This window comes from Phalacrocorax aristotelis, chromosome 3 (genome assembly GCF_949628215.1).
Source record: "Phalacrocorax aristotelis chromosome 3, bGulAri2.1, whole genome shotgun sequence".
Lineage (NCBI taxonomy): Eukaryota > Metazoa > Chordata > Aves > Suliformes > Phalacrocoracidae > Phalacrocorax > Phalacrocorax aristotelis.
Genome location: NC_134278.1, coordinates 519,777 through 533,775, shown reverse-complemented (window position 1 = coordinate 533,775; position 13,999 = coordinate 519,777). Strand labels below are relative to the sequence as shown.

General features: G+C 66.0%; 1 protein-coding gene across 4 annotated transcripts in view; it reads left to right on the top strand.

The window, feature by feature from the left end:
* DNMT3A (DNA methyltransferase 3 alpha) overlaps nucleotides 1–11,766 on the top strand; it is a 48,351-nt gene extending 36,585 nt beyond the window's left edge. For 2 of the 4 annotated variants that reach the window (XM_075086343.1, XM_075086344.1), the window contains 17 exons: nucleotides 635–847; nucleotides 948–1,106; nucleotides 1,198–1,305; nucleotides 1,887–2,043; nucleotides 2,240–2,389; nucleotides 2,672–2,716; nucleotides 3,282–3,361; nucleotides 3,557–3,669; nucleotides 4,371–4,554; nucleotides 4,656–4,740; nucleotides 5,103–5,248; nucleotides 5,545–5,635; nucleotides 5,725–5,873; nucleotides 5,987–6,072; nucleotides 6,585–6,654; nucleotides 6,917–7,035; nucleotides 7,138–11,766. In XM_075086343.1, the coding sequence (XP_074942444.1) occupies nucleotides 635–847; nucleotides 948–1,106; nucleotides 1,198–1,305; nucleotides 1,887–2,043; nucleotides 2,240–2,389; nucleotides 2,672–2,716; nucleotides 3,282–3,361; nucleotides 3,557–3,669; nucleotides 4,371–4,554; nucleotides 4,656–4,740; nucleotides 5,103–5,248; nucleotides 5,545–5,635; nucleotides 5,725–5,873; nucleotides 5,987–6,072; nucleotides 6,585–6,654; nucleotides 6,917–7,035; nucleotides 7,138–7,279 (2,097 nt within the window). In that variant the 3' untranslated portion in view covers nucleotides 7,280–11,766. The remainder of the gene's footprint in view (nucleotides 1–634; nucleotides 848–947; nucleotides 1,107–1,197; nucleotides 1,306–1,886; nucleotides 2,044–2,239; nucleotides 2,390–2,671; nucleotides 2,717–3,281; nucleotides 3,362–3,556; nucleotides 3,670–4,370; nucleotides 4,555–4,655; nucleotides 4,741–5,102; nucleotides 5,249–5,544; nucleotides 5,636–5,724; nucleotides 5,874–5,986; nucleotides 6,073–6,584; nucleotides 6,655–6,916; nucleotides 7,036–7,137) is intronic. The other 2 variants (XM_075086342.1, XM_075086341.1) reach the window with 1 other exon arrangement.
* The last annotated feature ends 2,233 nt before the right edge of the window (nucleotides 11,767–13,999 follow it).

Sequence of the window (13,999 nt, the reverse complement as noted above, 5' to 3'; positions counted from 1 at the left end):
TGGCCACCGCGGGGAGGGCGACCCGGCCCGGCCCGGCTCGGCTCGGCTCAACCCAGCACTCCCCAGCCGCGGGTATAGGCCGGCCCCGGCCCGGCGGAGCTCGGCCTGTTCGGCTCAGTTCAGCCCCCTCGGTCCGGGCACAGCGCGGGGTGCCCGGGGTCAGGGGTGCCGCCGGTGGACTGGGGTCCCCGGCCCGGGGGAGCCAGGCTGGGAGCGGGGACAGCCACCTTCGGGGGGGGGGGGGGGGCAGCCCCTTTTTGGGGGGAGGATGAGGATGGCCGCCGCCTCTTTCCCCCCGGCACCTCGGCAAACGCTCCCCACGCCGCCCCCCTCCGAGGGCAGAGGGAAACTGAGGCACGGGAACCAAGGCGAGCACCCCAGGGCGCCGGGGTGGGGGGCCCAGGCCCACCCAGGGAGGCTGCTGGGACACCACCCCGCTGCTTTGGGGCGGGGGGCTGCCCTAGGGGACCGCAGGGCCGTGCCAGGCGCTGGGTGGTGCCGCTGAGTGCGGCCCCCCAAGCCGGGCTGGCCCAGGGCACCCTGCCCACCCCCGCCCGCACCTCGGGGCGCCAGGCGAGCCGTGCCCCGCAGCCCTGCCCCGACCGGTGTGTCGCGTCTGTGCCCCCTTCCCCAGGCGGAGAAGAAGGCAAAGGTGATCGCCGTGATGAACGTGGTGGAGGATACGCCGCGGGCAGAGCCCCAGAAGGAGGAGGAGGCCAGCCCCCCCGCCTCGCAGCAGCCCACCGACCCCGCTTCGCCCAACGTGGCCACCACGCCTGAGCCAGTGGTGGCCGACGCCGTCGACAAGAACACCTCCAAGTCAGCCGACGACGAGCCCGAGTACGAGGTGAGGGCATGGCTGGCTAGGGAAGGGGGGCTTTGCGGGCATGGGGGCACCCCCTCCCTGCCGGCCTCTGACCTTCCCCCCCCGTCTCCTTGCCACGCAGGACGGCCGGGGCTTCGGCATCGGTGAGCTGGTGTGGGGCAAGCTGCGCGGCTTCTCCTGGTGGCCCGGGCGCATCGTCTCCTGGTGGATGACGGGTCGGAGCCGGGCAGCCGAGGGCACCCGCTGGGTGATGTGGTTTGGGGACGGCAAGTTCTCAGTGGTAAGTCGCCCCTGTGGGGTGGGGATCCAGGCAGCCCCCCCCGCCCCTTCCCAGGCGTCCAGCCAGCTCAGGGCCGTCTCCCCTCTCTCAGGTGTGTGTGGAGAAGCTCCTTCCACTCAGCTCCTTCGCCAGCGCCTTCCACCAGGCCACCTACAACAAGCAGCCCATGTACCGCAAAGCCATCTACGAGGTGCTGCAGGTGAGCACCAGCAGCTGCGGGGCTAGCACCGGCCCCTCCAGCGCCAGGAGGTTCAGGGGGACATCGGTGCCTGCGCAGGTCTGCCCTGCTGTCCCTGGGCCAGGTCTGCGGGAGCAGGCAGCTGGTCCTCCACCCCACTGGGATCCAGCCCTGCCTCTCCTGCTCCCAGCAGTGTCCTGGGGAGCACAAGAGTGCTTCTTGAAAGGGTGGGGGGATCTAGGGACTCCCTAAGGAGATTTTGGGGGTGTCTGGGAATCTCTTGTCCCAGCCAGGGGTGTCTGGAGGTCTGCTGAGGAAGCTGGTGAGGCGAGGTCGGGGTCTCTGGGGAGGTGCTGAAGTCCCCATGGGGTGATGCTGGAGGACAGGGCTGGCTTTCTGGGGTTGTCTTGTCAGTGCTGGGAGGTGTTGGGTTTCTTGCGGGGCGATGTGGGGGAGTATGACTGTGTAGGTCCCTTTGGGGCTGGAGGCTGCCTGGCTGGGCAGTGCAGGCAGTGTCTGGAGCAGCGGTGGGGGGCACTGAGGGCAAGGACCCCCTCAGCAGGGCTGGTGGGTGATGGCTGGGCCTGTGGCTCCCCCGGCAGGTGGCGAGCAGTAGAGCGGGGAAGATCTTCCCAGCATGCCCCGAGAACGACGAGACAGACACCTCCAAGGTGGTGGAGATCCAGAACAAGCAGATGATCGAGTGGGCCCTGGGCGGCTTCCAGCCCTCTGGCCCCAAGGGCCTGGAGCCCCCCGAAGGTGAGCCAGGGGAGGTGTGGGGCCCTGCTTGCAGGACGGAGACCCGCTCGGTGGTCTTGGCGAGTGTCCCCAGGGACTCCTGGCCGTAGGCTCCAGCATCGCTGGGGTGGTGCAGCCTTGGGCGGAGGAAGCGCCATGGGGCTGGCAGGTCCTTTGTGGGGCGCAGGGCTGATGGGACCCCATGTGCCCCTTGCAGAGGAGCGAAACCCCTACAAAGAAGTTTACACGGAGATGTGGGTAGAGCCAGAAGCAGCTGCCTACGCACCACCCCCACCCGCCAAAAAACCCAGGAAAAGCACAACAGAGAAGCCCAAGGTCAAGGAGATCATCGATGAGCGCACCCGAGGTACCACCTGGGGGGTTGGGGATGGTCCCACGCTCACCCCACCTCCGCAGGGATTTGCTTGGCTGTGACCCTGCTGGGGTTAGTCCTGGTGCCTGCAGGGCCGTGCTCGCCATGGGGGGCTGTGCAGTGAAAGCTGCTGTGGGCCAGGTCCCCTTCTCTGAGGGGCCTCCCGGGGGTCCCCTGTCTTCACCCCCCTGCAGGGACTGTGTGGAGGGGACCTGGCTGGGGCAAGGCTGGCACCAGGCAGACCTCCCCCACCCTGACACCTCTCTCCCTCCACAGAGCGGCTGGTTTACGAGGTCCGGCAGAAATGCAGGAATATCGAAGGTGAGTGTGGGGCAATGCCCTGCTCCAGGGCTGGGATGCATCCCGCCCCCAGGGATGGGGATGGGGTGGAGGGTCCCTCCCCAGCGGGGCACCAGTTCTGGCTGCAGAGCTGGGAGGCAGAGGGGGCTTGGAGTGGGGGGGCAGGGGGAGCTCAAGGGGCCAGAGGATGGGCACGTCCCACCCCTCAGCCTGGCTGGGAGCAGGGACCGCAGTAGCCACGATGTGACGGGAACTGCCCCAGGTGGTGGTGGGGACCCCTGGGACATGCCGCCCAGGGCTGGGGTCACCGGCATGGGAAGGGCTGAGCCTGGGCATGGAGCGAGGCAGGGCTGGGGGGGGGCTGTTGGGCCGGGGAGGTGGTGGGTGCCCTGCCCCGCTGTCCCTAGGGTTGATCCCTGTCGCACCGCAGTGGCTGTCCTGATGGTGCCAGCAGTTTGGGGCTGGGGGCGCAGCAGGACATGGCTCGGGGTCGGGCTGCTCACTACACACGGGGCTCACCCCAGCGCAGGGTGCCGGGGGGTGGCAGAGCCTGGGGGTAATGCCTCCCCTCCCTCCTGACCCCCAGACATCTGCATCTCCTGCGGGAGCCTCAATGTGACCCTGGAGCACCCTCTATTTATCGGAGGAATGTGCCAAAACTGCAAGGTACGGCACGGCACGGGCAGCCCCGGCATCAGGCGCGCGGGCACGGACGGGTCCCCCCACACACCCTGTCCTGGAGGTTTCCCTGCTAGGAGCTGCCCCGGTGCCCTCGCAGGGTGCCCGGCCTGGCAGCTGCGTCCCGGTGTCCCTGGTGCAGGGCTCGGGCCGTGCCATGCTCACACCTTGCCTCTCCCACAGAACTGCTTCTTGGAGTGCGCGTACCAGTACGACGACGACGGCTACCAGTCCTACTGCACCATCTGCTGCGGCGGCCGTGAGGTGCTCATGTGCGGCAACAACAACTGCTGCAGGTCCGGGGCTGGGGAGGTTTGGGGGACGCCACGGTCCTGCTGTGGGTTTTTGGTGATGCCGCTCCTGGTGTGGGGCTGGAACATTTTGGTGATGCCACAGTCTCAGTATGGGACTGGGGGCGGTCTGGTGGTGCCACGGTGCCAGTGCGGTATTTTGGCAATGCCCTTGTCATGGCATGAGGCTGGGGAGGTTTTGGTGATGCCCCAGCCCTGGCTTGGGGATGGGGGAGGTTTTGGTGACTCTATAGTCTGATGTGGGGCCGTGGAGGTCTTGGCGGTGCCCCCCAGTCCTGGCACGGGAATTCTGTGACGCAGGTCCTGGTTTGGGGCTGGGATGTTTTGGTGGTGCCTAGTCCTGGTGTGGAGCTCCAGTCCTGGCAAGGGACTGGGTGGTTTTGGTGGTGCCCCAGTCCTGGTGTAGGGCTGGGAGGTTTCAGTGATGCCACGGGTCTCTGCATGGGGCTGGCGGGGGTTTGGGCAGTGCGGCAGGTCCCAGCGTAGGGCTGCCGGTCCTGGTGTACCCCCCTGCCACTGGCCTTCAAGGGGCACGGCCGCAGCCTGGCCCTAGTCCCGCTAGGACAGCAGGGCCGTGCCAGGGGCGCCGTCCCCCACTGCCGCCTGCGCTCGCTCCCCAGCACCTCACGGGGGATGCTGCCAGGGGACACCAGGCCCAGCCCTGCCGCTGACACCGGCTCTCCCAGGTGCTTCTGCGTGGAGTGCGTGGACCTGCTGGTGGGCCCGGGGGCGGCCCAGGCGGCCATCAAGGAGGACCCCTGGAACTGCTACATGTGCGGCCATAAGGGCGTCTACGGGCTGCTGCGGCGGCGGGAGGACTGGCCCTCGCGCCTCCAGATGTTCTTCGCCAACAACCACGACCAGGAGTTTGTGAGTTGCCCCTGTGGAAGGATCCCCCCGGCCCCAGCCAGGCTCCCCGCTGCCTCCCGTGTGTCCCCCCTCCCGACCTGACACCCACCTGTGGCTTTCAGGACCCGCCGAAGGTGTACCCGCCAGTGCCGGCCGAGAAGAGGAAGCCCATCCGGGTGCTCTCGCTCTTCGACGGCATCGCCACAGGTGGGTGGGGGTCCCTGGCCTGGCACCCCCACAGGGACCCTCCACGGGGCATGTTTGGGACTGGGTGGGGGCCAGAAGGGAGTGGGGCACCCCACAACTGTCCAGCCTTGGGGCAGGGGGGTCCTGCACCCATCAGGGTGTCAGCAGTGGGTGGATGGTCCCGTGTCACCTGCGGGACCCCCAGCCAGGTACTCCTGTGGGGAACCCCTGCTGTCCCCTCTGCCCTGGGGGTCCCCACGCTTGTAAGGGGTAAGGGAGGGGGATGGCACGGGGATGGTGGTGCTGCCAGGGCGGGACGGGTGGGGACAGGGGGTGGGGGCCCGTCACCCGCGCGCCACCCACCCCAGCCCCACTCCCTGCAGGCCTGCTGGTGCTGAAGGACCTGGGCATCCAGGTGGACCGCTACATCGCCTCCGAGGTGTGCGAGGACTCCATCACCGTGGGCATGGTGAGGCACCAGGGCAAGATCATGTACGTCGGGGACGTCCGAAATGTCACCCAGAAACACGTACGTCCTGCCCGCTGGCCCCCCGCGGCTCCCCCCTCCCTGCAGGCAGCAGGTCCCCCCAAAGCGCCCCTGTGTCCCCCAAGACGGGTCCGGGCCCTTGTCCTGTGAATCGCCACGTGCTGGGCTTCACCGGCACGGCCTTGCCATCCTGACGAGGATCTCGGCCACCATCCGTCCCCGCCGCGTGTCCAGCTGTGCCCCCCCGGCGGGTGCACTGTCCCCGAAGCAGGCGGCAGCGTCCCGCCTGGGCAGCATCTGGCACCGGTGCCCGGCTCACCGCGGGGCTCTCCTTACAGATACAGGAGTGGGGCCCCTTCGACCTGGTGATCGGGGGGAGCCCCTGCAACGACCTCTCCATCGTCAACCCAGCCAGGAAGGGGCTCTACGGTAGGTGTCTCCCCACCAGGCTGGGGCTGGTCCCTGCCACCGGCCCCCCACCGCTGATGCCAGCCCTTCTCGTGCTCTCTCCTGCCCAGAGGGCACCGGGCGGCTCTTCTTCGAGTTTTACCGCCTGCTCCACGAAGCCCGGCCCAAGGAGGGCGACGACCGGCCCTTCTTCTGGCTCTTCGAGAACGTGGTGGCCATGGGGGTGAGCGACAAGAGGGACATCTCGCGCTTCCTGGAGGTGAGTGCCGGGGGGCCGCTACCCTCTGGACCCGGCCCCAGGGACCCCGAGGGTACTGCCCCACTGCAGGCTGCCAAGCCCTGCTGACTCCTCACCTCTTTCCCTTCTCACAGTCCAACCCCGTCATGATTGATGCCAAAGAAGTGTCTGCAGCGCACAGGGCACGGTACTTCTGGGGGAACCTTCCCGGGATGAACAGGTTGGTGAGAGCGCCCCGGAGCCGAGCAGCTCGCCTGCCCGCTGCGGGGCTGGGGTGGCCACCAGGCACCGGAGGGTGCAGAAAGGGTCCTCCCTGTGCCCAGACGTGGCTCTGGGGGTCCCCTGACCCCAGTCAGTGCTGGGTGAGAGCAGTTGGAGGCTCCTGAAGTAGCCCTGGGTGACAGCACACCCCAAAAGCCCAGAGCAGTGGCCCCCTCAGAGGCAGCGAGTGCTGTCCTGTCTCCCTCGTGCTGGTGGGGTGGCACGGAGCTGCCCTCCGTGTCCCTCCTGGACAGGGGTCACAGTGGCATACAGCTGGTGGCCGCAAGCAGGCTCCCGGGGGGTCAGCTGCTTCTTGCCATGGGCTGCTGCAGCCCCCCTGAAAAGCCTTGCCCACCCAGCGCACCCCAAACCCCATTCACAGAGCCGCCCTGCGCCCATGTGGGTGCCAGCATGGGGATACGGGGCCGCAGCACTGCCACCCTGTGCCCACCCTCTCTCTCTGCCCCCCAGGCCACTCGCATCCACAGTCAACGATAAGCTGGAGCTGCAGGAGTGCCTGGAGCATGGCAGGATAGCAAAGGTCAGCCCCAGCACGCAGGGTGCGGCCGGCGGGAGCGGGGACGGCGTGGCCGAGGGGGCGGTGGGGTCCTGCGGCCGGCCCCGGCGCTCCCGGGCTCCTTGGGCTGCAGGGAAGGCGGCCCGTGAGGGTGGAGGAGGGACGTGGCGATGGCACCGGCATCCCGGGGTGGGAGTCTCGGATTTGGCACCGGGCAGCACCGCCTGCCCGCGCCGGGGGGCTCCATCCCACCCCCCACGGCATGACGAGCCTGTGCCTCTTGCAGTTCAGCAAAGTGCGAACTATCACCACTCGCTCCAACTCCATCAAGCAGGGCAAGGACCAGCATTTCCCCGTCTTCATGAACGAGAAGGAGGACATCCTGTGGTGCACGGAGATGGAGAGGTACCACGGCCGCCCTCGGGCTCGCCGCGGGGCTGCGCGCGCGTGGGGTGGGGCCGGCACCCTCCTGACCCCGCTCCCCGTTGTTCTCCCCGTGCCCCGCAGGGTCTTTGGCTTCCCGGTGCATTACACAGACGTGTCCAACATGAGCCGCCTGGCCCGGCAGAGACTGCTCGGCAGATCCTGGAGCGTGCCGGTGATCCGCCACCTCTTTGCTCCCCTGAAGGAATACTTTGCCTGCGTTTAAGAGAGACAGACAGGAACTGGTGACACGGAGCGAGTCAGAAACAAAACCATCCATGCTAAGAGAAGTGAAAACACGGAATGAGAGAAGAGTCAGCACCCAGAAGAGAGACGGGATTTCGCAGCCCGACGGGAACCCGGCGCACGTCTCCCCGAGCGAAAGGGTTCGGTGTCCTCTCCTGAATTTCCAATGTTCAGCTTTTAGCCTATTTAAAAAAAAAAAAAAACCACAAAAAAAAAAAACCAAACAAAAAAAACCAACACAAAAAAAAAACCACCAACGAAAACGACAAAAAAAAAAAAAAGAAACGAAAAAAAGAAAAAGAAAACAAACAAAAAAACCAAAACCATTTTTTTTTTGGGTAACCTTTTAATTTTCCGCTCTTTTCTGGCTGGGTTTTTCTGTTGGTTTGGTTTCTGCTTCTCGGAGCAGCGGGCGAGACGAGATGCCGTCACCAGCTCTGCTCTCGGAGGAGGGGAAACGGCAGCGGGAAACCCCAGCCGGGAGAGGCGGAGGCGAAGGAGACCCGCTCCGTCTGCGCCGAGCGTGCGCCGAGCTCGCGGCCCGGCCGCCGGCCCGGCGAGCTTGGGGGGAGCGCGAAGCGGCAGGGAGGCGCTCGGCCGGCTCCGCAACGCCCAGCGACTGAGCCTCACTCTTTTTTTCCACCAGCACCGTTCACTGGTGATATGGAGCCAACCCAACTGGCAGGGAAGCCGAGAACACACACACCACAACACACACCTTTTCTACAGTATTTTGGGTGCCTACCACACGGGAAACCTTGAAGAAAGCAAATCCTAGAAGCCGCTGTTACCTCTTGTTTACAGTTTATATATATATGATAGATATGAGATATAGATATATATATATATAAAAGGTACTGTTACTACTGTACAACCTGACTTCATAATGGTGCTTTTAAACAGCGGGGTGAGTCGAGACATCAGCTTCCATGTTGCCTTACGTGCCGGGCCTTTCCGAGCGAGCGGCGCGGGAGGGGGCCGGGGCGGCGGCCGGGCGGGAAGCATCTCCATCCCGAGTCATGCAATAACCTTTTTCTGTCCTAAAAGGAAGCGCCTCCCTCGGCGGCGGCGGCCGCCCTGCCCTGCCCGGCCCTGCCCGCGCTGCCCGCCCTGCCCGCGACGCGCACAAACGTACTGGTGCTCTTCTGCGTACGTGGCGTCCCCGGCCAGGCCGGTGCTGGTTGTCCCCCTCCCCGACCCGGCGGCAGCAGCGGGATGCTCCTGCCTGCTCCTGCCTGCAGGTGCTGGCTGCCGGGGCGGCGCGGGGCACGGGTGCTGTGAATCGGGCTCTTGCCGAAAGCTGTGGCGGTGCCGCGCCGGCAGGGACACGGGCAGGGCGGGAGGCAGGGAGCAGGCGCGGGACGGAGCGGTGCTGGAAGCGTGGCTGGGGCGCTTCTGGCGCGGGACGGGGACGGCTGCGGGTCCCCGTACCCTGGTGCTACATCTGTGGGGATGGGCTGGTCCGGCAGGAGGGTGATGCCCCGGTGACCGGGAAGAGACCCTGGTGCTGCCCGCGGCGTTGCCTTGTGCGCCGGGCGGCTCGGGGCATCGCTCCTCTATCCGAGCGTGGGTTTGGAGCAGCTGTGTCCCATCGGTGCCCCGTGCCGGGGGTGGCCCCATACCCCCTTTGTGGGGCGATGGGTGTCCGTGAGGCGCACGGTGGGCGCGGGGATCCCGCGGGAGCGGCGGTGTTGGTGCAGAGGGCAGGCAGCCTCGGCCGCAGGGGGCCAAGAGCCGCGACGGTGTTGGCGGTGCAGAGGGGAGCCGTGGTGCGGGCAGGCGGGGTGCAGGCAGGACGCGGGCAGGTGCTGGCGTTGCTGTGGATGGTGCTACTTGTCTGGCAGCTGTGGGTGCCACAGGAGGTCGGTGGGTCCGGCTCGGTGCGGGGGCGTTGCCCCACATCCCCAGTGCCTGCTGGGGTGGCCGGATCCTGTGCCCGGTGCTGGAGCGGAGGGGCTCCGGCAGGGGTAGGGACTGGTGCTACGGTGTGGGGGAGGCTCACGGAGGGTCTCTGGCCCATCGCCGTCTCTTCTCTAACTGTGAAAGGTGCTGGGGGTCCGCATGCGGGCGGGGGCCGCCGGCCGCTCGCTGCGGGGTGCTGGCTAATTGGCAGCGAGACGCGCCAGCGGCCCCGGGGTGCTGAGGTGCTGGGACTGACGGCGGTGGGGATGGGTGGGGGGGTGGCCACGGGGGCCCCCCCTGCCACCTCCCCACCACGCCTGGTGCTACCGGGGGTTCGGAGGCCCCTCTCGATGCGGGCGGCGCGGGGAGCTGAGCCGGCGCGGGGTGGCCGCGGTGGGGGGCACCGCGGGGCCCAGCTTTGCCGGGTGGTAAAGGAGGCGAGGCGGGACGCGGTCCCCCCGGCCCCGGGTGCTGAGCCGTGGCTGTGGGCTCTGGCTCAGTCCCGGGGCTGGGTCCGGTGCTGCCCTGCAGCACCGGGGCGAGTCTGGCACAGGACGTGTCAGCCTTGCGCGGCCCTGCAGCGCTGGGTGCAAGTGCTACGTGGCCTGCAGCGCTGTTTGCGGGTCCTGCGTGGCCCTGCAGCATCGCATGCAAATCCTATCCGGCCCTGCGGCATCGCACACGAGTCTTGCACAGCCTTGCAGCACCGCTCGCAGGTCCTGCGCGGCTCTGCAGCACCAGCTGCGGGTCCTGCACCGCCCCGCAGCACTGTCTGCGGGTCCTGCGTGGCCCACGGCACAGGGTGCCAGCGCTGCGTGGCCCTGCAGCAGTGTTAGCAGGTCCTGCGCAGCCCCGCAGCATCGCGTGCGAGTCCTACGCAGCACTGCAGCACTGCCTGCAGCTCCTGCACGGCCCGCAGCGCTGGGTGCAAGTGCTACGTGGCTCTGCAGCTCTAAGTGCAAGTCCTGCGTGGCTCTGCAGTGCTGTTGGCGAGTCTCGCATGGCCCTGCAGCACTGTCTGCAGGTCCCGCGTGGCGCTGCAGCACCGGCTGCAAGTCTTGTGTGGCCCTGCAGGGCTGGGTGCTGGCCCTGCACGGCCCGCAGCGCTGGGTGCTAGTGCTGCACAATCCTGCAGCACCGTTTGCAAGTCCTGCGCAGCCCTGCAGCTCCGGGAGCGAGCCTTGCAAAGCCCCGCAGCACTGCCCGCCGGTCCTGCAGGGCCCCGCAGCGCCGCGTGCAAGTCCTGCGTGGTCCTGCAGCATCGCTGGCGAGCCTGGCGCCGCCCTGCAGCGATGGTTGCAGGTCCCGCACGGCCCTGCAGCGCCGGCTGGGAGCCTGGCACGGCCCCGCAGCAGGGTTTGGGGGTGCCAAGGGGGCCGCGCCACGCCGCGCCGTGCCGGCCTGGCGCAGCCCTGCAGCCCTTGCCTGGGACCCTCGCCGGGTCCCAGCCAGCTCTGCAGCGCGGGGCGCCGGCCCGGTGTGGGGTTGGCGCGTCCCAGGCGGCTCCAGCACCCGCCCCGGGCGCCCGTGGCCGGGACGCCGGAGCCGGTGCCGGAGCCGGTGGGAAGCGGGTTCCTGTCGCGGCACAACTGGAAAGGCGCCGGGCTCGGCTCGGTGGTGCCGGGGGCGCGGCGGCGGCTCCGCGGCAGCCGCCGGTGGTGGTGGGGACCGTGGGGACGCCTGGGGAAAGAGTTCAGTTTTTAACGTACCCGACCTACATCTTTTTTTAAAACAAACAGACAAATTTTGTTGCACAGCCCTAGATGAGAGAGTAAAAAAAAAAAAACAAAAAAAGCCTAAATTCCTTAAGATCCGCCGAGGGAGTAGGTGACAAACACGGTGCTAAAACATTTTATTAAAAGTATATATTGTTAAATTAAGTCTGCTGTCTGGACAATGACTGTTTGTTTTGTTTTCTTGTAGTGGAGTTTCAAAGAGCACTATTATTTTACTCTTATATATTATTATTAAAAAAAAAAAAAAAAAACAAAAAACAAAAAGGCATTTTAACTTTGTACTTGAAAACTAAACGAGAGATTTCATGTGTTTTAGCCTAGACATTGAAGTAGCTGACGCTTAACTATGTGTGGGGAATCATGTACTCATACCGAGGAATAAACGCGTAGAGTTTGGTACCCTCCTCTCCTATGATTTGGCTCAGCCCGCGCCCGACCGCCACATTCCCGGCAGTGCCGGCGCCGCCGCCGCGGCCGCCCCGGCCCAGCGTCCCCAGCTGCTCTTCCCCTCCCCCCCCCCCCTTTTATTTTCTACTTTTCTCTCTCTCTCTCGGTTCGTTCCTTTTGTTTTTTGTTGGTTTGTTTTTTTAGGGTCGCTTCTCTATTTATTGCCGCTGAATACTGTGCATTTCACCGTATGGTTCTGGCCCGCGGGGCTTGCCCGGCACTCTGTTGTATCTGTGTAAGTATTGCTCGTGACATAGCTGTTCTGAACTAATTAAAGGTCAATGCGTGCAGCAGATGTAGAAAGTCTGTCCGTTCCGCTTCCATCCCATCCTCCTTTTTTTTTTTTTTTTTTTTTTTTTCTTTCGTGCCCAGAAGAGTATAATACAGACGAGCTCCTTTCTAATGTACTTGTGCTGGAGAACACTTGAATAAATGTACTGTTTTTGTGCAAAAAAAAAAAAGAAAAAAAAAAAAGAGGAAAAAAAAAAGAGAAAAAAAAAACCTCCCTGGCGTCCTGTGTTGTGTGTCCTCTCGGCGTCCTGGGGGTGGGGGTCCAGGAGGCGCGGGGGTCCCCATGGGTGGCGGTTTGGCCAGCGGGCAATGGGTGGGGGGGTTCAGGCAACAGTGGGGTCCCAAGGGCAGGTGGTGGGCTCCCAGTGGGGTCCTGGTGACGGTGGGGGTCCCAGTCCCAGGTGCAGAGGGCAGTGGGCTGAGCCTAGCTCCTGGGGCAGGGCACTGGGGGCTTTGCCTGTGCCGCACTGGGGTGTGGGGGCGCAGAGCCCCCAGCAGAGTGGGACCCCATGTTTCTGCCCCATGAGCTGTGGGTGAGGAAGCTGCCCTACGCAGCTCCTGCCTCGGTTTCCCCTCTAGCCAGGTGGGTGACGAGACTCCTGGGCAACCCCCAGGCCAGACTCCGAGGTGGGTCTGGGTCTTGAGCACGGCCCAGGGGATCCCTCATGGGATGACCCCAGGAGAGGGGCTGGAGGGGGCGAGGGGCTGGGCCAGGTGTGGGGACATGGATGGGCTGCGGGGGCACACAGGGACGCTGGAGCTCAGCCAGGGCTGGGGTGTCAGGGGACCCCGAGGGCAGGGAGAGCACCCATCCCCTGTGGCTGGGGGCTGCCCAGGGGACAGGCTGGGGCTGGGGAGGGCAGGGACGGGTCATGGAGATGGGGCTGGAGAAGGAAAACTGCCCGAAATGGAGAAGAGCCAGGCTGGGGCTCTCCAGAGACACCCTGACCCCCCAGGGACTGCACCCAAGGGTGCCCAGGGGCAGCCGAGCTCCTTGTGAGCCCCTCCTGGTCATTGTCGGAAGATGATGGGGACAGGGGGACATCCCTGATGGGTGGAGAAAGGCAAACGTCACGTCCCTGAGGGCCGGTGCTGAGGGCTTGTGCCTGCGCTGGGACCCAGGCTCTGGTGGGTGGAGACGGGGTGGGTGCAGTGGGGAGCGGGGCTGGCGGTGGTGGGTGCCGCAGGGCACCGTGCTGGGGTCCCCGGGCTGTCGGGCAGCCAGGCAGCGCTCACTGGGGTGTGCGAGTAACACGCTGGCAGTCGCTGTGCTGGGGAGGGGGCTGGCACCCCCAGGGACCTGGACAGGTTTGAGGGGTGGGCACATATGAACCTCCTGAGGTTCAACAAGGGCCCTGCACCTGGGTCGGGGCAGCCCCGGGGATCAGCCCAGACTGGGGGATGGGGGGATGGGGAGCAGCCCTGCCCAGAAGGACTTGGGGGTGCTGGGGGGTGAAAAGATGGACACGAGTCAGCAGCGTGCACTCGCAGCCCAGACCCCCAGCCATGCCCTGGGCTGCATCCCCAGCAGCGCGGGCAGCCGGGCGAGGGAGGGGGTCCTGCCCCTCTGCCCCGCTCTGTGAGACCCCCCTGCAGCGCCGCCTCCAGCTCGGGGCTCCTCAGCACGGGACAGACACGGGGCTGTTGGAGCGGGGCCAGAGGGGGCACAGAAATGCTCCGAGGGCTGGAGCCCCCCTGCTGCGAGGCCGGGCTGGGAGAGCTGGGGTTGTGCAGCCGGAGAAGGGGAGGCTGCAGGGAGACCTTACTGCGGCCTTTCGGGGCTTGAAGGGGGACTGTAGGAAAGATGGGGGCAATCCTTTTAGCAGGGCCTGCAGCGACAGGACAAGGGGTGATGGGTTTAAACTAAAGGAGGGGAGATTCAGACTAGAGAGAAGGAGGGAATTGTTCACGCTGAGGGTGGTGAAAGCCTGGCCCAGGCTGCCCCGAGAGGTGGTCGATGCCCCATCCCTGGGAACACCCAAGGCCAGGCTGGACGGGGCTCTGAGCAACCTGCTCTGGCTGAAGGTGTCCCTGCTCACGGCAGGGGGTTGGGCTGGGTGGCCTCTAAAGGTCCCTTCCCACCCAAACCGTTCCGCGACGACCAGACCCGCGAGGAGCAGAGGCTCTGCTCGGGGGCAGAAGTGCCGGCAGCGGGACCGAGCCGGGCTGGAGGAAGGAGCCAGTAGGAACCGCACAGGGGCAAAGGCAAAGTCCTGCCCTGGGCAGGCGGAGCCCCGGCAGCGACAGGGGCTGGGGGCGGCTCTGCGGGAAGGGCCCGGGGGGTCCCGGCAGACACTGGAGCCCCCAGTGCCCCCTGCGACGAG